The sequence below is a fragment of the Pyrus communis genome, chromosome 2, assembly GCF_041283825.1.
Source record: "Pyrus communis isolate YQ-2024b chromosome 2, ASM4128382v1, whole genome shotgun sequence".
NCBI classification, from domain to species: domain Eukaryota; kingdom Viridiplantae; phylum Streptophyta; class Magnoliopsida; order Rosales; family Rosaceae; genus Pyrus; species Pyrus communis.
Genome location: NC_142566.1, coordinates 28,641,606 through 28,664,927, shown reverse-complemented (window position 1 = coordinate 28,664,927; position 23,322 = coordinate 28,641,606). Strand labels below are relative to the sequence as shown.

General features: G+C 41.4%; 2 protein-coding genes, 1 non-coding gene and 1 pseudogene across 5 annotated transcripts; 2 read left to right on the top strand and 2 right to left on the bottom strand.

Annotated features, from left to right (window-relative positions):
* Positions 1 to 1,416: 1,416 nt before the first annotated feature.
* Positions 1,417 to 3,122, top strand: LOC137748735 (class V chitinase). The gene is made up of 2 exons (XM_068488914.2): positions 1,417 to 2,607; positions 2,938 to 3,122. The coding sequence occupies exons 1-2, from the start codon at positions 1,521 to 1,523 to the stop codon at positions 2,955 to 2,957; spliced, it is 1,107 nt and encodes a 368-aa protein (XP_068345015.2). The 5' UTR covers positions 1,417 to 1,520; the 3' UTR covers positions 2,958 to 3,122.
* Positions 3,123 to 4,600: 1,478 nt separating this feature from the next.
* Positions 4,601 to 9,117, top strand: LOC137748337 (cysteine-rich receptor-like protein kinase 7). Of its 3 annotated transcripts, none has more exons than XM_068488479.2 (8): positions 4,602 to 5,827; positions 5,953 to 6,084; positions 6,162 to 6,301; positions 6,437 to 6,647; positions 6,792 to 7,029; positions 7,107 to 7,257; positions 7,335 to 7,664; positions 8,529 to 9,117. In XM_068488479.2, exons 1-7 carry the CDS (start codon positions 4,675 to 4,677, stop codon positions 7,641 to 7,643), a joined length of 2,334 nt encoding a protein of 777 aa, XP_068344580.2. In that variant the 5' UTR covers positions 4,602 to 4,674; the 3' UTR covers positions 7,644 to 7,664; positions 8,529 to 9,117. The 3 variants fall into 3 exon arrangements, with proteins under 3 accessions (XP_088546237.1, XP_068344580.2, XP_068344578.2); XM_068488477.2 differs by having other exon boundaries at positions 7,335 to 7,692; XM_088690111.1 differs by lacking the exon at positions 8,529 to 9,117 and having other exon boundaries at positions 4,601 to 5,827; positions 7,335 to 7,802.
* LOC137746849 (class V chitinase-like) lies at positions 8,845 to 14,169 on the bottom strand (annotated as a pseudogene).
* LOC137748911 (uncharacterized) lies at positions 13,970 to 22,664 on the bottom strand. Its single transcript, XR_015960218.1, has 9 exons — positions 22,553 to 22,664; positions 21,086 to 22,300; positions 16,130 to 16,281; positions 15,872 to 16,003; positions 15,614 to 15,753; positions 15,258 to 15,468; positions 14,857 to 15,094; positions 14,629 to 14,779; positions 13,970 to 14,552 (listed from the first exon to the last, which is right to left on the bottom strand). It is a non-coding gene; the product is annotated as an uncharacterized LOC137748911 (transcript).
* Between the last annotated feature and the right edge of the window lie 658 nt (positions 22,665 to 23,322).

The following is a 23,322-nucleotide window of genomic DNA, read 5'->3' as shown; positions in this document are numbered from 1 at the left end:
CAAGACAAACAGTACTGTGAAGGCAACTAGCGACATCTTCTGTTTGGATAAATAGTACTGAAGCCGTAGAATCAACCGATCAAGGAGCACCTTCAGTTTGGATAAACAGCACTGCTTCGAGATCGATTGGTTATTTATCCAAGTCTCGGTCGACAAGGATTTTCGAGTCCTTGTTGGTAGAGGTCATCTCATCAGCCTTCTCAGCGAAGTGAGGTGTTACATGTTACTACATTCGGCACATTGAAAGTCGAATTTGATATTGAACTTTGTAGAACTAACAACATTGTCTTCAGGCTTTAGGACCCGAAGGCCGAGACGTATTCCTTCATCGGCCACAGTCGCAAGATCAAGAAGTCAATAGTGTGCCCAACACCACATCAATATATTTTACTCCCCGGCCTAGCTCGGCCGACGAGTTGGCAAGCCCTGCACATAATCTAAGGACGTAGTTAGCTCATTAGTTACTCGGCCTACGCGCCACGTAGACTTGGTAATTTTTAGGGTCAACAAGTCTGTAATATATTCCTTCTCAATCCATCATGCACAAAGCTAGTACGTGACATACCATCATCAGTTTCATACTATTACAAGTACATGGTTATTAAAGGTGGTGGTATTCACACACATATGCTTACATCACACAGATTTTCTGTTAAGTTTTGTCATTTGATCTTTTTTAACTCATTCTATTCGACTGTCGAAAATTAAGAGGTGTGTCAAAAAGTAAAAAATGTGTATAGATAATACTACCTGTTTATTAATGCCACCCTAAAATATTAATGTGTTTTAATATTAAAGTCTAATAGTAAGTATAAGGGTAAGCACTGTACCACTAGGATTATAAAGTCTGATACCATATGGGACCATGTATTCAGTTTCTGGACTTCCCTAACGAGAAGGGATGCCACTTGCTCATCTAAAGTCCAACTTAGCTATGCTAGTTTTGCAACTTTTGAAATAGCTAACTTTCGTTCATTCCCCTTGTGTTTACACAGCTTTCAAATAATTCATGAATCAAGGAAATCAAGATTAGGAGAGAGAATAACTAGTTGTGAGATCAGCTAGCCTCTTCCCCCAAACCATCTTATCTCGAATTTTCGAGTATTGGGTTACATATTCTTATACGAAACCAACTTTTTTACTCCACATGGATTTGTAAACGCATAAATAATGTGAAGAGAAATAATTTCAGTACTCATGTGTTAGCAATACGAAGAAAATACAGAACCTACATGCCATAAATTTGGTAACAAGATATCAACTATCTATAAATATCTATCCGTATGCGTAAAAGCCAAGAGCAAGACATTAATTTTGTTATGGTCCACTCTATGCCAATAGACCGCGCACAGCACAAGTGTCTTTAAGAGTCTATGCAAAGTCCCAATCCTAACACAATTACTTAAACGCAAATTCGGTCTTCCTATCTACATGCAGGAAAAAGTCATTGGATCAAAACGCTATAAATATATAGACACACAAGAGACGAACGAGCAAGCAAGAACTAATAACTTGCTGCAATGTCTTCCAAGCTAACACTTCCGTTTATCTTTTCCGCTCTCATCTTCCTCATCCACCTCAACTTCTCATCCGGCCAAACCGTCGTTAAAGCCGCTTACTGGTTTCCCGACAGTGGCTTCCCGGCCGCCAGCATAAACTCCAGCCTTTTCACTCATCTCTTTTGTGCATTTGCCGATCTCAATCCCACCACCTACCAAGTCACAGTTTCGTCCTCCAACTCCGCCCCGTTCTCAAGCTTTACACAAACAGTCCAGCAAAAAAACCCTTCTGTAAAAACCCTGCTGTCCATCGGTGGCGGAAATTCCAACCCCGCCACCTTTGCCGCAATGGCTAGCCAGGCTACCCGGCGTAAAGCGTTCATTAACTCCTCCATCACGTTAGCGCGGAGTTACAACTTCCATGGCCTTGACCTTGACTGGGAATACCCATCCTCCACCACGGAGATGACTAACTTCGGTACCCTTCTCACGGAGTGGCGAACTGCCGTGGCAAATGAGTCAAAAACCACGGGCAAGACCGCTTTACTTCTAGCCGCGGCTGTTTTCCGCTCTGCGGATTACTACACCATAAACTACCCCTTCCAGTCCATATCAAACAGTTTGGACTGGATCAACGTAATGGCTTACGACTTCTACGGCCCCGGTTGGTTCCCAAACAACACTGCGCCACCCGCGGCGTTGTCTGCGACTTCCGTTAACGGGGCTGCCGGAATCACGTCGTGGATTCAGGCAGGTTTGCCTCCCAAAAAGATAGTGCTAGGTCTTCCATTTTACGGATATGCGTGGCGTTTGTTGAACGCGAATAACCACGGCATTTTTGCCCCAGCTAATGGATCCGGTATAGGAACGTATGGTGACCAAGGTTACAGCCAAATAAAGGATTTCATAAGCCAAAACGCAGCTCAGACGGTGTACAACGCCACCGTTGTTACGAACTACTGCTACTCATGGAAGACGTGGATTGGTTACGACGATACGCAGAGTATCTCCGCCAAGGTTTCGTATGCTAAGACAACGAAGGGACTTCTTGGCTACTTTGCATGGCATGTCGGCGCTGACAGCAGTAATTGGGCTCTTTCCCAAGCAGGTATTTTGTTGAATCACGTTGCAAAAATTTTACATTATATTGGATATTGAACGATTTCATTGCTAGTTGCATCCATCGAAACTTTTATCTAAAATGATACACTAAATGGATCGTACAAGTGATTAAATTTGAGAAAATTTTGACGTTTATTAGTAGTGAACCGTTAAGACTGTTTCTCTGATAATAACCCATATTTTTTGGATTAATTTCTATTGCATATATGAAATATTAGTTCTTCTAAATTAAAGAATACAAAATGTAGTTGTTTAGTTTTGTTTAGGATTCAATTATTGTTGATTATTCAACTCTATAATTTCATTTTTCATGCAGCTGCAAGTACATGGGGATGAACATAAAGATCACAGTTTAAAGTTGGTAAATTATCCAAAACAAGCCCACAATATGTAGTATAGTAGTTAACTACTTCCAATAAGGCTAAGAGTATCTCCAATGAAAATGTTAAATGTTAATTTGCTGCCAGGTAATAAGAAATAATATTTTCAATTTCTGTTTAATATTCAATTATTGATATGTAGCCTTCCTATTTCAAAAATGTATGCTATTAGCATATATCGTTTTACCGCAATTATGCTTATGAACCATGAGTGAAAGTTCAATTCCCACCGATTCTTTTTCCCCTAACAATTAACTATCTAACCCACTAACATTGTTATTCTAGTCAAAAAATATATGCCACTAAAACCTTTGAAGCAATCTTCATAATATTCAGACATGTCTAAAAGGGCATTGAAGCAAATATACGAGGTCAATTGGTAAACTTATCACATATAGACAGATGGTCGTGGGGCGAATATATGAATGAGCGGTGATTTTCACGCATTTTATTTTATCTCCTACACACGTGTTCAATATTTTAATATTTGTTTGCTAAAGCAAAATAAAGCACGAGGCCTAAGCTAATGCGGCCTTCAGGACGCTGGGTCAAAGAAACTTTCTTTGTCGATGCTCCACATTTGGCTTGACTAACCCTGTTGCGCACCGAATGCTAACGATAAGGTCAGCAGAACTGTATTTGTTAGGCAGACGTAGACCAAAAATTTGAAAATTCCGGCATTTGGCAACCGAACGCAACTAAAGTCATTTGGTTTACCATGTCCAAACGCCATCCACGATCACATTTCAAATTTTTTGTTTAAACTCGGAATTTTCGCGTTATCTCAACCGCAAATGTTACGTACGTAATCAATCGAAGAAGGAACAAAGACAAAGAAATTAATCTCACTTCACTGCTCAAAATTTATTGAATTTACGACTTGATAATATCTTAAATTTGTAACTTGATTAACCGCCCTATAGGTTATAGGGCTGTTAATCTATTGAGTCAGGGAAAGTTTCCCTTAGCCATCGCTTTCATGGCAGACAAACTTTCCTCGATAATTTGATTTTTTTTCTTTTATACATTTCACAAAATGTTAGGTGACAAACAATTTCAATGCAACGTGTTTAACTTAAATTGTTAATCCTTGTGATAGTAGAGTTGTCCACATATTTTTTGCAACGTCGCTGACGCATACGAAGGTCTTCATATGTACTATATGCAGCGGACGGGCTGTTCAATTTAAGGCAAAGGTACAAGCTTTCAGTCACCTTACGTATACAACACTCCGCAGATTATATAAGATAAAAACTTGTGTAAGGGCAATTAAACCATTCATACTTTTTGACTGCTCTTATAAAAACACAATCCAGTATATTTTGGTGATCTTATATACCCAAAGGTGATGTCCAATGCCAATAATATAAATTTGTAAATTTGTGCTCATACAATTTGCTCGCTCTCCTTTAAAAAAGATGCCCCACTCAATATTTTCTCGTTACGAATGTCTCAGGTAATTAAGCGTCTGTCCCACCAGCCAAAGGATTTTATTGAAGCTGTCCGTGAATCTTAAACAGTATGTGTCCACGTACTCTAGAAAAATCGCCAATAGTACGTGCCTTGTTGCAAGCATTGAATTAGTTAGAAACGTTAACGTCACTTGAGGTGTTTCGACATTTCCATGGAATCCAGAAATATCTCCTATCTGATCCCTTTCAGAAATATATGATATGAGGTTATGTATGAGAACTGAATTAGCTATTTCCATGGAATTCAGAAATATCTCCTATCTGATCATCCCCTTCATCTTCCTTGTTTCTTGTTCCTCTGCACAAACTTGGATAAGAGCCGGTTACTGGTACGCCGGCAGCGAGTCTCCCATACCGGAGATAAATTCTGCCTTGTTCACTCATCTTATCTGTGGTTTTGCTGAGGTGAATTCCTCCACCTACCAGCTCTCCATCCCTTCTGCTCATGTCCAATACTTTTCGAGCTTCACAGATATTGTCAAGCGAAAGAACCCGTCCACCATCACACTCCTATCCATCTGGAATGGACTGGCTGAAATAAGACGAGCGACTTTGGGCGGCGAGAACGCTAACTTTTCTGTCATGTCCTCAATGCTCGAAAAGCCTTCTAATAGAAAGTCTTTCATTGAGTCTTCCATCAAAATGGCAAGGCGTTATGGATTTCAGGGTATAGACTTAGACTGGATGTGGCCTAACGAAGCCTCCGATATGATCAACATGGGTAAGCTGTTGGATGAGTGGCGAGCTGCTGTGACTTATGAGTCGAGAAACTCAAGTCAGTCACGGTTAATGCTGACAATGGCCGTTCGCTACTTGCCTGCTTTTGAATCGTTGATTTATCCACTCGAATCTATGAAGAGGAATTTGGACTGGGCGCATGTTTTGTCGTATGACTATCATCTGTCTTCGAAGGAGAATGTTACCGGTGCTCATGCTGCTTTATACGACCCTTTCAGCCATGTTAACACAGATTATGGCATAAGGCAATGGTTTAACTACTCGTTTCCTGCTAGCAAACTTGTTTTAGGTTTGCCTTACCACGGCTATGCATGGACACTTGCGAACCCCAAAGACAATAATGGCATCGGGGCACCTGCATCTGGCATTGCTGTGACACAAGATGGATCCATGAGCTATAAGTACATCAAGTGGTACGCACGAAGCTACCGAGCTCCCATAGTGTATAATGCTACTTATGTCGTTAATTACTGCGTCATAGGATCGAGTTGGGTTGGTTTCGATGATGTGGAAGCTATCAGAGCTAAGATTGCTTATGCCAAGGAGAAGAAGTTACTCGGTACCATTGTGTTTCAAGTCAACAATGACGATGAAAATTGGGCACTTTCTCGGGCAGGTACGCAATACTTATCCCACGATACAGGTTAATTATCGATGCTATGTTTTGACAGAAGGCTATTTTCAGACATCAAATTGTTATCTAATGACTAATATAGATCCTACTGTTTTAATGATTCACAGCTCAAGAGGAAGGAAATGGTCATGAAAACAAGCGGAGATTATTGCTTATAATTTTGCTTCCAATTACTTTGATCGTAATTCTTATAGCCTTTGTGGTCTGTTACTTGCAGAGAAAACCATTGAAGACAAGAGGTTGTTTTCTTCAACATTGAGGGTTTGTTTAGCAACTAGATGATGTATTCACCTTTTCTTTTCCCTTCCGGTTTCAGGGACAATGATTCTAGGCAATTCAAGAGTATCAGATCCTCCAAATCTGCAAGTGTTCAGCTTTTCCAAGATCAAAGCAGCAACAAATAAATTTTCAAGCGAAAACAAGCTTGGAGAGGGTGGGTTTGGTCCCGTATACAAGGTAACATTTTGCATATTACATATGTTGTACAAACTCTGAAAGCGAGTGTTGCAATTTTTGGAATTCATCTTTGTATCGGCTATAGATCTCGATTTTCATCAACCACGTTAACTATATTTTCATTTAAATTTCTAGGGTATACTGCGGACAGGACAAGAAATAGCGGTGAAAAGACTTTCGAAAACATCAACTCAAGGACTTGAGGAATTTGGAAACGAGGTTACACTTACTGCGAGACTACAACATGTGAATCTAGTTCGGGTTCTTGGATTCTGCAGTGAGAAGGAAGAAAAAATGCTGATCTACGAGTACATGCCAAACAAAAGCTTGGACTTCTACCTTTTCGGTCTGCAATTTTTCATGTTTTCTGCTATAAAAGAGAATGCATGCTAGAATAACACAAACTCTGCAATTTTTAAAGTTGTGAGATCTGTGATTTTAATTTTTGTTTCTCTTGCTCCTCATCGGTCCTGAATTTGTTATCTTGCAGATCCTACCAGACGGTATCTCCTAGACTGGAGAAAGCGTGTGCACATCATCGAAGGCGTTACTCAAGGACTACTATATCTTCAAGAATACTCGAACTTTACAATCATTCACCGAGATCTAAAGGCTAGCAATATTTTGCTTGACAATGAGATGAATGCTAAAATTTCAGATTTTGGAATGGCCAAACTTTTCGGAAAAGATGAACTTGAAGGAAACACAAGCCGGATTGTTGGAACATAGTAAGTAAACTGCCGCTCATCGGTTATTCTTATTCACGCATGATCATATCCTTTAGTACTTATTGAATGCAATGCAGCGGCTATGTTCCTCCCGAATATGTAAAAAAGGGCATATACTCTATGAAGTACGATGTCTACAGCTTTGGAGTTCTACTTTTGCAAATGATTAGCGGACGGAAGAGTACATGTTACTATGGTCCGAACGAAAGTCAGCACCTCTTGGAATATGTAAGCTCCATGGCTTTCTTTGACTACCGTAAATAACTACAATTTTGTCCTGAACTTCAGCATTAAAATTATTTCAGGCATACACATCGTGGAAAGAGGATAAAGGACCGGAATTTATTGATCCATCACTTGACGATTCTTCTACTTCTTTGAAACTGTTGAGGTGCTTGCAAGTAGCTCTACTATGCGTCCAGGAAAATCCCGACGATAGGCCTACAATGTTGGAAGTCTATTCCATGATCAAAACTGACACTCAAGCCGTTCCTATTCCTTCAAAGACAGCTTTCTGTGGAAAAAGTGATGGAGATAAGGAAAGAGTATCTACATCACAGAAAGGAAACTGTTCAGTCAATGACGCTCAGATTTCCGAACTGCAACCCCGATGAAAATGCAGGCTCGAATGAGAGGTGGTGTATTCTTTGGCTCAAGAATGTGGTCAGTTCTTGTTCTTCTTTCTAGCTATTTTCTGGACAAGTTTGTAGCAAATTTTTTTTTCTGTCTCTATATACAACAAGCTGAAAGTAATACGCGCTATTTAATCTAAACTCTCTGTGGATTCTGAAACTAGGCAGAAAAAAGGGTTCCAGGTGAAATTTCTCTTGCCATTGCTTTCATGGCAGATAAATTTTTCTCGGTATAACTCGATAGTTCTTTCATACATTTCACAAAAAGTTTGGTGGCAAAAGTTTTCAGTGCTACATGTTTAACTTAAGTTGTTGCCCCTGCAATTTCGTCATCGTTGACAAACATAGAAAGGTCCATGTTCTTGCTATATGCAGCAAATGTAGACCAACTCCAGGCTGTCCAACTTAAGGCAAAGGTAGGTCAATCTAGGGTCACCAGGCAGTATAACTCTTACTTAGAGCGACCCTTCCAAAACAAAATTACGTATACAACAACAACAAAAAAGTCTTAATTTACTAAGTGCTTTTGGCTGTATGAATCCTAGAACATCATTGCGCTTGGTTTTGCGCCATTTTTTCCTCTAACTCCAAGTACTCCATGTTTTTTTCTCAAAGTCTATTTTCAAGTCTTCCTAGGTCTTCCTCCACCCTTTCTCTCTGAGCCCAAACCACAATTAAGTATACGGAAAGTAATTATGTGGTTGAGATGAATGCTAAGATTTCCGATTTTCGAATGGCCAAACTTTTCAGAAAAGATGAACTCAAAGCGAACATAAGGCGGATTGTTAACACATATTAAGTGATAAACTGCCTCTCATCGGTTATTCACAAATGACCATATCCTTGTACTTGTTATATGCAATGCAGTGGCTAGGTACCTCCTGAATACGTACGAAAAGGCATATACACTATGAAGTACAATGTCTACAGCTTCAGAGTTCAACTTTTGCAAATGATTAGTAGACAAAGAGTACATGTTACTATGGTCTGAATGAAAGTCTGCACCTCTTGGAATATGTAAGTTCCATAAAATTTCCACGATTCAAATTTCTATCATGAACTATTACTTCGACGTGAACTATATGTTGAAATCACTGAAATTGTTCAGGCAGATTACACAAGTTTTAATCCCAGTTCCCACAGCGTAAAAAGTATATTTAGAAAATGTAACAAATCTTACCTTCTAAACGGGACCAAACCCACCCTCTCCAAGTTTATCTTCACTTGAGAAGTTATTTGTAGCCGCTTTGAGACTGGAAAAGTGGCATACGTTCAGATTTGGGCCATCACTGTCAACAGCTGATGTACTAGTAGACATTTGCCTAGAACAATCATCCCTGAAACCAGGAGTAAAAAATTCAAATGCAAATCTGTATGTGTTGATGTCGACCGCTACAAGAGAATTTCTCTTCATTTAATTGCTATTAGAAAATAACCATCACAGTTGGGTATATAACCTTTTGTCTTCAACAATTCTCTCTGCGAGTAACACACAATGAAAGCGATGAGAATTACAATTACGATTGATGAAACTGGAAGCAAATTACAAACAATAACCGGGGTTTATTTTCGTGACTATTTCCTTCCTACTGAGCTGTCAATCTTTAATGAAGTTCGAAGTAAAACAATTTGATGCCTTCAAATAGCTTGCTGTCACAATCGAACTTCCGTGTGGGATAAGTAATGCCTACGTGCCCAAGAAAGCGCCCAATTTTGATTGTCATTGCTGACTTGATGAAACACATTGGTACCGAGTAGCTTCTTCTGCTTGGCATATGCAATCTTAGCTTTAATAACTTCCACATCATCGAAACCAACCTAACTCGATCATATCACACAGTACACAAGTAGCATTATACATCATGGGAGATAGCTTCGAGTGTACCCCTTGATGTACTTATAGCTCATGGATCCGCCGTTTGTCACAGCAATGCCAGATGCAGGGTCTTGAGGTTTTCGCAAGTATCCATGCATAGCTGTGGTAAGGCAAACCCAAAACAAGTTTGCTAGCAGGAAACGAGTAGTTTAACCATTGCCTTATACCATAGTTGGTGTTAAGATAACTCAAGGGATCGTATAAAGCAGCATGAGCACCGGTAACATTCTCTTCAAAGGCAGATGATAGTCATATGCCTTAACATGCGCCCAGTCCAAATTCCTCTTCATAGATTCGATTGGATAAATCAAAGATTAAAATAGGAAAATACCTAACAGCAATTGTCAATTTTAATCGTGACTGGCTAGTGTTTCTGTTGTTTTTCTGATTTGAATTTTAATGTATTTCATCATGAGAAAGCCTTATGGGAAGGCAAACTTATACACAATTGGAAGAAAACTTCGGATACAACAGCTCACATGCAGCAACCTCCCTGCTGTCCATGAGTCAGCAATCACATGCACACCCTTGCTGTCTTGCTATCTTGCTGTGTGCTGCCATGCTGTCTGTAACGTGCTGTCCATGCTGCTTCCAAGCTGTCTTGCTGTGTGCTATCTGTAACAGCACATGCTTGCCATGCTGTCTGCAACAGCACCCATGCTTCTTCCAATACTCCCCCTCAAGCTGGATCCAGTAGGTTGATGGATCCAAGCTTGGAGAGGAGTCTTTGAAACTGATGAGAAGCCAGAGGTTTGGTGAATATATCAGCCAGCTGATCGAGGCTTTTTACATAATGTGTCTAAATCACCTGCGACTGTACTTGTTCACGGACATAGTGACAGTCGACTTCAATATGCTTTGTCCTCTCGTGAAAGACGGGGTTTGATGCTATGTGCATGGCAGCCTGATTGTCACAAAATAAGGTCATTGGTTGAGCTGTGAACACACCTAAGTCACATAAAAGTCCTTTTAGCCATATCAGCTCACACGCGGTTGAGGCCAGTGCACGATATTCAGCTTCGGCACTTGATCTTGCGATGACAGTTTGTTTCTTGCTCTTCCACGTGACCAGGTTTCCACCAACAAAGGTACAATAACCAGTGGTGGACTTGCGATCAATTACGTTTCCTGCCCAATCAGCATCACAGTACCCCATGATTTGAGTGTTGTCATTCTTTGTCATGAGGATGCCATGACCAACAGACCCTTTTAAGTAACGTAAGATTCTTTTGACAAGGTTCAGATGCTCGATGGTGGGAGAGTGCATGAACTGACTGGCAATACTTACTGAATGTGAGATGTCTGGTCTGGTGATCGTTAGGTAGATCAGCTTGCCGACAAGCCTCTGATATAAGCTGATATCCGAGAGTGGCGTGCCTCCCAAGTCAAGCTTGAGCTTGTTATCAAGAGGGGTAAGTGCAGGCTTGGCATCACTCATATTGGCATCTTTAAGTAGATCCATGACGTACTTTCGTTGATTAAGAAATAGTCCCTTGTAAGAAGATGCCATTTCGATTCCAAGAAAATACTTCAACACGCCAAGATCTTTAACCGCAAATTGTTGTTGAAGTGACTGTTTGAGTGTGGTGATTTCAGCAGCATTATCACCTGTAATTATTAAGTCATCCACATATATCAACACAACTAATTTGCTTGCAGCTCTTGTGCGAACAAATAATGATGAATCTGCATTACTCCTTTTGAAACCAATGCTATGAAGAACGGTACTTAGTTTTGCATACCAAGCACGTGGTGATTGCTTCAGTCCATAAATTGACTTATGTAACTTACACACCAAATTAGGCTCTTGGCTTTGAGGGTGTCCTAGTGACAATCTCATATAGACTTCTTCTTCAAGATCACCATGTAGAAAGGCGTTCTTCACGTCCATTTGATACATAGACCAACCTTTATTGACGGCAACAGACAATAGAACCCTTACTGAGTTCATTTTTGCAACAGGAGCAAATGTTTCCTTGTAATCCACCTCAAATGTTTGAGTGAATCCTCGAGCCACCAGCCTGGCTTTATGCCTCTCAATCGAACCATCAGAATTAAACTTGATCTTATAGATCCACTTACAGCCCACTGCCTTTTTTCCTTGTGGAAGTTTGGTGATGCTCCAGGTTTTGTGTTGGTCTAGTGCTTTGAGTTCATCTCTCATTGCTTCTTTCCACACAACTTGATTATTAGCCTCATAAAAGTTTTGAGGCTCACTGTGACTTGAAATGTTGTTAAGAAAGGCAGCATGAGATGGAGTTACCTTTTGATACGACACGCAATTTGAAATTGGATGCCTCGGTTTATATGTGACAAAATCTTGAAACCTTGTGGGAGGTTGTCTATCACGCCGAGGATTGCGTCGAGGTACTAGGAGGTTTGTCTCATCCTCATTCAAATTGTCATCCACTCCTTGAGGATTTTCTATGTTGCCGTTGTTATCATCATGCACCGAGTCATCATCATGCACAGAATTATCAGGATGAGTACCTTCATTATTGACTTCAATGGGAGGTGTAGAAGTATAGATTCTTGGTAGAGGAATTAGGTCTAAGATGCACTCCCCCTGACTTGTGGCTTCATGTGATTTGCTGAAAAAAGGGTTAGCTTCATGGAATCGTACATCTTTAGATACAATTATTTTTCTTAGTTGATGATCATAGCACTTATATCCTTTTTGTGTTGATGAATAACCAAGAAAAATACATTTGAGAGCTCTAGGGTCCAACTTATCTCGATTGTGTGACTGTATATGAACAAAACAGACACAGCCAAAGACTCTAAGATGTGAAAGGTCGATTTTTCTTCCTTTCATGACTTCAAGTGGAGATTTAAACCCCAAGACTCGGCTAGGAAGTCTATTGATGATGTACACAGCCGCCATGACTCCTTGTGACCAAAATCTCTTTGGTACGTTCATTTGTAACATTAATGCTCTCGTTTTTTCCAGAATGTCACGATTTTTCCTTTCAGCTACACCATTTTGTTGAGGTGTGCCGACACAACTTGTTTGATGCATGATACCATGCTTGCTCAAATATAATGACATGGGTGCTGTTGCAGACAGCATGGCAAGCATGTGCTGTTATAGACAGCACACAGCAAGACAGCTTGGAAGCAGCATGGACAGCCCGTTACAGACAGCATGGCAGCACACAGCAAGACAGCAAGGGTGTGCATGTGATTGCTGACTCATGGACAGCAGGGAGGTTGCTGCATGTGAACTGTTGTATCCGAAGTTTTCTTCCAATTGTGTATAAGTTTGCCTTCCCATAAGGCTTTCTCATGATGAAATACATTAAAATTCAAATCAGAAAAACAACACCGTCGATTCCCAAATCCCGGACCTCAACCTGGAAATCTCTCTCAGCGGGATTTACACCGATAATTCCAACCAAAACCCTCTCGACCGGTCCTCCACGGAGGCCAGGGTCTTGAGGCTTCAAGAAACCCAAAAGGCGCCGCAGATAGCTGCTGCTCCGATTCGTGCTATACGGCTTCCAAGGGCAAGCTCTCTTCCATCAGAGTCCAGGTTGGCGATCAGGCACAAGGACGTGTATTAACATTTAATACAGCAGCTTCTCCTGTTGCAGCAGAAGCAGGTTATTTTTCCTGCTCTGATACCATGTTGTTTTTCTGATTTGAATTTTAATGTATTTCATCATGAGAAAGCCTTATGGGAAGGCAAACTTATACACAATTGGAAGAAAACTTCGGATACAACAGCTCACATGCAGCAACCTCCCTGCTGTCCATGAGTCAGCAATCACATGCACACCCTTGCTGTCTTGCTGTGTGCTGCCATGCTGTCTGTAACGTGCTGTCCATGCTGCTTCCAAGCTGTCTTGCTGTGTGCTGTCTGTAACAGCACATGCTTGCCATGCTGTCTGCAACAGCACCCATGCTTCTTCCAATAGTTTCTTGCCTCAGAAGTCACAGCAGCTCGCCACTCGTCCAATAGCTTTTCCATATTGATCATATCCAAGGCTGTGTTAAGCCAAGGCCAGAGCAAGTCTATACCTTGTAAGTAACGTCTTGCTAATTCGATGGAAGACTCAATGAAAGACTTTCTATTCGAAGGACGTTCGAGCATTTTAGACAAGGCTGAAAAGTGAGCTTTCTGACCCTAAATTAGCTGAGAAGCTGCTGCTTCTTTGTTCCATATGGATAGGAGTGTTTTGATTGATGGGTTTTTGCTCTTGACAATATCGGTGAAGCTCAAGAAGTATTGCTCATGGGCAGAAGGGATGGAGAGCAGGTAGATGGACGAATTCACATTCACAAAAGCACAAATAAGATGTGTGAACAAGGCAGAGTTTATCTCCGGTATGTGAGACTTGCTGCTGGCGTACCAGTGACCAGCTCGAATCCAAGTTTGTGCAGAGCACGAAAAATTACAAGAAATAAGGAAGATGACCTTTTGAGAAATGTATGAAAGAACAATATTGAATTATATTGAGAAAAGTTTATCTGCCATGAAAGCAATGGCTAGAGAAACTTTACCTGGAACCCTTTTTTCGGCCTAGTCCCGAATCCATAAAGAGTTCAGATTAAACAGCACGTATTAATTTCAGCTTGTTTTATATAGAGAAGGAAAAAAAAAAGTTGTTACAAACTTGTCTACTACCACATTCTTCAGCCTAAGAACACAACTACCCCTATATAAATAAATAAAGCAATATCTCGCATAAACAGAGCCTGCATTATCATCGGGGTTTCAGTTCGGAAATCTCAGCATCATTGACTGAACAGCTTCCTTTCTGTGATGTAGATACGCCTTCAATATTTCTATCACTTTTTCCGGAGAAAGCTGTCGTTGTAGGAATTGGAATGGCTTCTGTGTCAGTTTTGAGTAGGGAATAGACTTCCAACATTGTAGGCCTATCGTCGGGATTTTCCTGCACACATAGTAGAGCTACTTGCAAGCATCTCAACAGTTTAAAAGAAGTAGAAGAATCGTCAAGTGATGGATCAATAAATTCTAGCCCTTTATCCTCTTTCCATGATATATACGCCTGAAATAGTTTTAATGCTGAAGTTCAGATCAAAATTGTAGTTGTTACAGTAGTCAAAGAAAGCTATGGAACTTACATATTCCAAGAGGTGCAAACTTTCGTTTGGACCATAGTAACGTGTATTCTTCCTTCCGCTAATCAGTTGCAAAAGTAGAACGCCAAAGCTATAGACATCGTACTTCATAGAGTATATGCCCTTTTTTACATATTCAGGAGGAACATAGCCGCTGCATTGCATTCAGTAAGTACTAAAGGATATGATCATGCATGAATAAGAATAACCGATGAGAGGCAGTTTACTTACTATGTTCCAACAATCCGGCTTGTGTTTCCTTCAAGTTCATCTTTTCCGAAAAGTTTGGCCATTCCAAAATCTGAAATTTTAGCATTCATCTCATTGTCAAGCAAAATGTTGCTAGCTTTTAGATCTCGGTGAATGATAGTAACGTTTGAGTATTCTTGAAGATATAGGAGTCCCTGAGTAACCCCTTCAATGATGTGCACACGCTTTCTCCAGTCTAGGAGGTGCTTTCTGGTAGGATCTGCGAGATAACAAACTCAGGACCGATGAGGTACGCAAAGGAGCAAGAGAAAAAAAAAAAAAAATTACGAACACAGATTTCACAACTTTAAATTAGATTGCAGTGTTTGTGCTATTCTAGCATGCATTCTCAACTTTAGCAGAAAGCATGAAAAATTGCTGACCGAAAAGGTAGAAGTCCAAGCTTCTGTTTGGCATGTACTCGTAGATCAGCATTTTTTCTTCCTTCTCACTGCAGAATCCAAGAACCCTAACTAAATTTACGTGTTGTAGTCTCGCGGTAAGTGTAACCTCGTTTCCAAATTCCTCAAGTCCCTGAGTTGACGTTTTCGAAAGTCTTTTCACAGCTATTTCCTGTCCTGTCCGCAGTTTACCCTAGAAGTTTTTAAGAAAATATAGCTAACATGGTTGATGAAAAGAAATAGACATCTATAACCGATCCAAAGATGAATTCAAAAAGTTGCAACACTCACTGTTCACCAGAGTTTGTACAACATGTAGATAATATACGAAATCTTACCTTGTATACGGGACCAAACCCGCCCTCTCCAAGCTTATTTTCGCTTGAAAACTTGTTTGTTGCTGCCTTGATCTCAGAAAAGCTGAACACTTACAGATTTGAAGGATCTGATGCTCTTGAATTGCCTAGAATTATTCTCCCTGAAACCAGAAGGGAAAAGAAAAAGTGAAAACACAAATTCTGTTGACGTTATGGTACAAAAAGATAAATTCTCGTCATCTAGTTGTTAAACAAACCCTCAATATTGAGAAAAACAACCTCTTGTCATCAAGAGTTTTCTCTGCAAGTAACACACCACAAAGGCTATAAGAATTACGATCGAAGTAACTGGAAGCAAAATTATAAGCAATAATCGCCGCTTGTTTTCATGACCATTTCCTTCCTCTTGAGCTGCGAATCGTTAAAACAGTTGGATCTATATTAGTCATTAGATAACAATTTGATGTCTGAAAATAGCCTTCTGTCAAAAACATAGCATCGGTAAGTAACCTGTATCGTGGGATAAGTATTGCGTACCTGCCCGAGAAAGCGCCCAATTGTCATCGTCATTGGTGACTAGAAACACATTGGTACCGAGTAGTTTCTTCTCCTTGGCATATGCAATCTTAGCTCTGATAGCTTCCACATCATCGAAACCAATCCAACTCGATCCTATGATGCAGTAATTGTTAGACAAATAAGGAATATGATTGGAGTCCTTGTGTAATTGTATATAATATTATTATTGGAAGAATAAGCCGTCCTACAGCCGTCAAGCCGTCCTACCTTGTCCTACCTACACATTAGCCGTCCTACAGCCGTCAAGCCGTCCTACAGCCGTCCTATAGCCGTCAAGTCGTCCTACAGCCGTCAAGCCGTCCTACAGTCGTCAAGCCGTCCTACCTTGTCCTACCTACACACTAGGACGGCTACCTTGTCCTCTACAGCCGTCCTACCTACACACTAGGACAGCTACCTTGTCCTACCTACACACTTGTATCATGTATATATATCCTTGTAATCTTGTAGAGAAACATAATGAAAAAATAAGCATTCTCTTCCATTTGCATTCTCTTCCATAAGCATTCTCTTCCATTTGCATTCTCTTCCATTTTTCTACATTCACGTATCAATAACAAATATATTTTTTAGCCTACATACCTTTTTCTACATGGTATACAGAGCAGGTTTATAACCCTAGCCCTAATTTTTTTTCGGCAGCTTTCTCTGCCGTTCCCATGGCTGTTCGTGGCCCGTCCCGTCCCTCCTTTGCTCGTCCTCCCCTCCACTGCACCTACTGCAATTTTGATTATCATACCCGAGACACCTGCCATAAACTTCATGGCTATCCCGTTGGCCATCCCCTCCATGGCCAACCGTGGCGACCACCGCGCCGTGCCACTGCTTCCAGTTCTTCCCGCAGTCATGCACCTTCCAGTCCTCCCTGGCAGCCACGGTTTTCTGCTTCCCGGCCCCATAATTTCACCCAAGCCCATCACGTGCAAGGCACCCAGGCCCCCGCCTCCTCTTCTACTCCAGCGACCCACCAAGTGCACGGGGCCCAGCCCACTTTGCATGACTTGCAGCTTGCCATGCTTGACCTCTCTGCCGAGCAGCACTCCCGTGTTCTAGCTGCTCTACGTGACACCACCACCCCTCCTCAGGCCAATGCCGTGCTCACTACTGATTTTGCCCAAGGTTTGTTACCTGTCACCTCTCGTCATGGTCAATGGATTCTTGACAGTGGTGCTACGGATCATATTACTTCTTCCGCTTCATGTTTGGTTAATCGCTCTCCTTCACATTTGCCGCCTGTTTCTTTGCCTAGTGGTGCTTCTGCTCCCATTACTTTTACCGGCACTCTTCCTTTAAATTCATCAGTTACTTTGAAGGATGTTTTATGTGTCCCTAATTTCCGAGTGGACCTTTTATCGGTTGGTAAACTTACAGATGGATTATCGTGTTCCATAACCTTCTTTCCTTCTTGGTGTGTTTTGCAGGACTTGGTTTCGAAGGCGATGATTGGTGTGGGTAAGCGACGTGGCGATCTGTATTACCTTGTGGCCCTTACCTCTTCTCTCCCCACCCGTCAACCTCTCTGCAACATCATTACCATCCCCTCCTCCCTCTGGCATAGGCGTCTTGGTCACCCCTCCTCCACTCGTTTGCAAGCTTTAGCATCTAGTTCTCTTAATTGCACTTTTGATTCTAGTCATATTTGTGATGTTTGTCCGTTGGCAAAACAAACTCGTCAACCTTTTCTTTTGAGTTCAATTTCATCCACTTTCCCTTTTGCTTTAATTCATTGTGATATTTGGGGCCCGAATCGTCAATCCTCTTCTCTTTCTGGTGCTCATTATTTCTTAACCATTGTGGATGATTTTTCTCGCTTTACGTGGGTCTTCCTCATGAAACATAAATCCGACACTCAACAATTAATTAAGGATTTTTTTGCTTATGTCACTACCCAATTCCGCACTACCATCCAATGCATTCGTACTGACAATGGTGGTGAATTTTTATCTCTTCGTAGTTTTTTCTCTGATCATGGGGTGCTTTTACAAACTTCTTGTGTTTATACCCCCCAACAAAATGGCGTTGTTGAAAGAAAACATCGTCATCTTCTTGAAACCGCTCGCGCCCTTCGTTTTCAATCCCATCTTCCTATCAAGTTTTGGGGGGAATGTGTTCTTACCGCTACTTATCTCATCAATCGTCTCCCTACCCGTCTTCTCCATCATAAATCCCCATTTGAGGTTCTCTTTTCGAAAACCCCATCTTATGACCACTTCCGCGTCTTTGGTTGTCTGGCATATGCCACCTCTGTCACTCCCACCACCAAATTTTCCCCTCGGGCTCATCGTTGCATTTTTCTCGGTTATCCTCATGGACAAAAAGCCTATACCCTTTACGATCTCGACAATCACCGCATTTTCACTAGTCGAGACGTCATCTTTCATGAAACTACTTTCCCTTATGCCGTTTCTCACCCTCCTATCCCATCCTCTTCGCCTACCCTACCCATCCCACCCCCTCTGGACTTTACATATAACCCACCCCTTCCTGCCCCGACGCCTCACCCTCCTCCACCTTCCTCCCCTTCCACGCCTCCCACAGATTCCCTTGCTGCCCCATTACCCGTTCTTCCCCATGCCCCTGCCCTCTCGGTATCCCCTCCTTCCCCCTCCGCTACTTCCTTACCTTTCACCCTTTTACCCACGGACATCCCTACCCCCCCACTACCTACCAATCCTCCCCTTCCCCGCACCTCTTCCCGTGCCCATAAACCTCCACCCTATTTAAAAGACTACGTTTGCTCGCAGGTGATTCTGCCATCCCACCCATCTTCGACTTCGCAACCCGGTTCTACACAAGGTACGAGATATCCACTTTGTAATTTTCTCTCTTATCACCGTTACTCTCCCAGGCATTTTTCTTACATTAACTCTGTCAGTCGGACTGTGGAGCCTTCCTCCTTTGCCGAGGCTGCCACTGACCCCAATTGGCAACGTGCTATGACTGAGGAGCTTCAAGCTTTACATGCTAATGATACTTGGACTTTAACTTCCTTGCCCCCTGGCAAAATTCCCATTGGTTGTAAGTGGGTGTACAAACTCAAGCACAATTCCGATGGCTCTATTGACCGCTACAAAGCTCGTTTGGTTGCTAAAGGTTTCACTCAGGCTGAAGGTATTGATTATCATGACACTTTTTCTCCTACTGCTAAGATGATTACGGTGCGTTGTCTTCTTGCTCTTGCTGCTAGTCAGTCTTGGTCTCTTCATCAGCTTGATGTTAACAATGCTTTCTTACATGGTGACTTACATGAAGAAATCTATATGTCTCCTCCTCCTGGTCTTCGGCGACAGGGGGAGAATCTTGTGTGTCGCCTTCACAAGTCACTTTATGGTCTTAAGCAGGCTTCTCGCCAATGGTTTGCCAAATTCACTAGTGCCATCATTTCTGCCGGTTTTCAACAATCCAAAGCTGACTATTCATTGTTCACTAAAAAGTCTGGTATTTCTTTCACAGCTTTGCTCATTTATGTGGATGATATTGTGATTACAGGCAATGATGCTAGTGCCATTAATTCTCTGAAGTCTTTTCTCCGTGATCATTTTCGGATAAAAGACCTTGGTGATTTAAAATATTTTTTGGGTATTGAGGTTTCTCGTTCCAAACAAGGGATTTATATTTCTCAACGCAAGTATGCATTAGAGATTCTCAAGGACTATGGTTTTTTGGGAGCACGACCCATTGCTTTTCCTATGGATGACACAAAATTATCTGATAAAGGAGAACTTCTCAAGGATCCTGAAAAGTATCGACGATTAGTAGGTCGGTTAATATATCTCACTATCACTCGGCCGGATATCACCTATTCTGTGCATGTTCTAAGCCGTTTTATGCACGAGCCAAGGATATCTCATATGGATGCTGCGCTTCGTATTGTTCGTTATTTGAAGGCTACTCCAGGTCAAGGTTTATTATTTCGTTCTGACAACCAGACCAAGTTAACTGCGTTTTGTGATTCTGATTGGGCAGGTTGCCCTATCACTCGCCGTTCGACTACTGGGTATTGTGTATTCTTGGGCGGTTCTTTGATTTCTTGGCGGACGAAACGACAGAAAACCGTTTCGCTCTCTTCAGCAGAGGCGGAATATAGGGCCATGGCAGGTGCTTGTTGCGAGATAGTTTGGCTTCGTTTTTTGTTGAAGGATTTGAACATTCCTTTGGATGGTCCTTCCATTTTATTTTGTGATAATCAAGCAGCGTTACATATAGCTGCCAATCCTGTTTTTCATGAACGAACTCGTCACATTGAGATGGATTGTCACTTTATACGAGATAAGATTGTAGATGGCACAATAGAGACCAAGCATGTGGGTACGGCACAACAGTTGGCAGACTTGTTTACCAAACCTCTTGGGAAAGAAAAGTTTTCGAGTATGTTACGCAAGTTGGGAGTTCTTGACATCCACTCTCCAACTTGAGGGGGAGTGTTAGACAAATAAGGAATATGATTGGAGTCCTTGTGTAATTGTATATAATATTATTATTGGAAGAATAAGCCGTCCTACAGCCGTCAAGCCGTCCTACCTTGTCCTACCTACACATTAGCCGTCCTACAGCCGTCAAGCCGTCCTACAGCCGTCCTATAGCCGTCAAGTCGTCCTACAGCCGTCAAGCCGTCCTACAGTCGTCAAGCCGTCCTACCTTGTCCTACCTACACACTAGGACGGCTACCTTGTCCTCTACAGCCGTCCTACCTACACACTAGGACAGCTACCTTGTCCTACCTACACACTTGTATCATGTATATATATCCTTGTAATCTTGTAGAGAAACATAATGAAAAAATAAGCATTCTCTTCCATTTGCATTCTCTTCCATAAGCATTCTCTTCCATTTGCATTCTCTTCCATTTTTCTACATTCACGTATCAATAACAAATATATTTTTTAGCCTACATACCTTTTTCTACAGTAATTGACAACATAAGTAGCATTATACACTATGGGAGCTCGGTAGCTTCGTGTGTACCACTTGATGTACTTATAGCTCATGGATCCATCTTTTGTCACAGCAATGCCAGATGCTGGTGCCCCAATTCCATTATTTTCTTCGGGTTTCACAAGTGTCCATGCATATCCGGGGTAAGGCAAACCCAAAACCAGTTTGCCAGCCGGAAATGAGTAGTTTAACCATTGCCTTATACCATAGTCGGTGTTAACATGGCTCGAAGGATTGTATAAAGCTGCATGAGCACCGGTAACATTCTCCTTCGAAGGCAGATGATAGTCATACGCCACGACATGTGCCCAGTCCAAATTCCTCTTCATAGAATCAACAGGGTAACTCAATGATTCAAAAGCAGGCAAGTAACGAACGGCCATTGTCAGCATTAATCGTGACTGACTTGAGTTTCTTGACTCATAAGTCAGAGCAGCTCGCCACTCGTCCAACAGCTTACCCATGTTAATCATATCGGGGGCTTCGTTAGGCCACAGCCAGAATAAGTCTATACCCTGAAATCCATAACGCCTTGCCATTTTGATGGAGGACTCAATGAAAGACTTTCTATTAGAAGGGTTTTCGAGCATTGAGGACAAGACTGAAAAGTTAGCGTTCTCACCCAAAATCGCTCGTCCTGTTTCAGCCTGTCCATTCCAGATGGATAGGAGTGTGATGGTGGACGGGTTCTTTCGCTTGACAATATCGGTGAAGCTCGAAAAGTATTGGACATGAGCAGAAGGGATGGAGAGCTGGTAGGTGGAGGAATTCACATCAGCAAAACCACAGATAAGATGAGTGAACAAGGCAGAATTTATCTCCGGTATAGGAGACTCGCTGCCAGCGTACCAGTAACCGGCTCTTATCCAACTTTGTGCAGAGGAACAAGAAACAAGGAAGATGAAGGGGATGATCAGATAGGAGATATTTCTGAATTCCATGGAAATAGCTAATTCAGTTCTCATACATAACCTCATATCATATATTTCTGAAAGGGATCAGATAGGAGATATTTCTGGATTCCATGGAAATGTCAAAACACCCCAAGTGACGTTAACGTTTCTAACTAATTCAATGCTTGCAACAATGCACGTACTATTGGCGATTTTTCTAGAGTACGTGGACACATACCGTTTAGGATTCAAGGACAGCTTCAATAAAACTCTTTGGCTGGTGGGACAGACGCTTAATTACCTGAGACATTCGTAAGGAGGAAATATTCAGTAGGGTACCTTTTTCAAAGGAGAGCAAACAAATTATGTGAACAAAAATTTATATTATTGGCATAGAACGTCACTTTTGAAGATATAAGATCACCAAAATATACTGGATTGTGTTCTTACAAGAGCAGTCAAAAAGTATGCGTGGTTTAATTGCCCTTATACAAGTTTTTCTTTTACATAATCTACGAAGTGTCGTATACATAAAGTGGTTGAAATCTTGTACCTTTGCCTTAAATTGAACAGCCCTTCCGCTGCATACAGTAAATACGAAGACCTTCTTATGCGTCAGCGACGTATATTTCTGAATTCCATGGAAATGGCTACTTCAGTTCTCATACATAACCTCGTATCATATACTTCTGAAAGGGATCAGAAAGCAGATATTTATGAAGTCCTTGGAAATGTCAAAACACCTGAATTGACGTTAACGTTCCTAAATAATTCAATGGTCACTGCAACAGTGCATTATTGGCGATTTCTGTAGAGGACGTGGACACGTGCTGCTTGGATTTGATCCAACTGCTTAAACCGAGTGAAAATGACCGTTAGATCAAAGTCAACCGTTAAATATGTGCCGGCGTTAAGTGGGTATTGAAATATTGAAGGACAGCTAAAGTCCTTCGGTCGGTGTTGGGAGAGATGCTTCGTCACCTGATGCATGCATAACGAGCAAATATTCAGTATAGAAAACCTGCTGTATCAATGAAATAACATTAAGGTCACTCTCTTTACCAAAAAGAAAACATTAATGTCAATCTCAATGGTGAAATTCGTCTCCATATAATAAAAATATTGAGTCCCCAAATCCAACTTCCATACTATGTAGTATGAACTATTACCATGTTGAAAAGTCTTTGCATTTATTATAACGAAAACTAATGAAAAATGTTTGAAAACTTTAAGTTTTAACGATAAAGATAAAATAAAGGGTAAAATGAATAGTACCAAGATTGACTTTTTAGTGTAAAAATGTGGTTTTTCGTTAAAGTGAAC

Coding starts and splice junctions, on each gene's coding strand:
- LOC137748735 (XM_068488914.2), top strand. CDS start 1,521: ATGTCTTCCAAGCTAACACTTCCGTTTATCTTTTCCGCTCTCATCTTC. Junction 2,608..2,937: donor TTGGGCTCTTTCCCAAGCAG/GTATTTTGTTGA, acceptor TTTTTCATGCAG/CTGCAAGTACATGGGGATGA.
- LOC137748337 (XM_068488479.2), top strand. CDS start 4,675: ATGAGGTTATGTATGAGAACTGAATTAGCTATTTCCATGGAATTCAGA. Junction 6,648..6,791: donor CTTGGACTTCTACCTTTTCG/GTCTGCAATTTT, acceptor GTTATCTTGCAG/ATCCTACCAGACGGTATCTC. Junction 7,030..7,106: donor AGCCGGATTGTTGGAACATA/GTAAGTAAACTG, acceptor AATGCAATGCAG/CGGCTATGTTCCTCCCGAAT.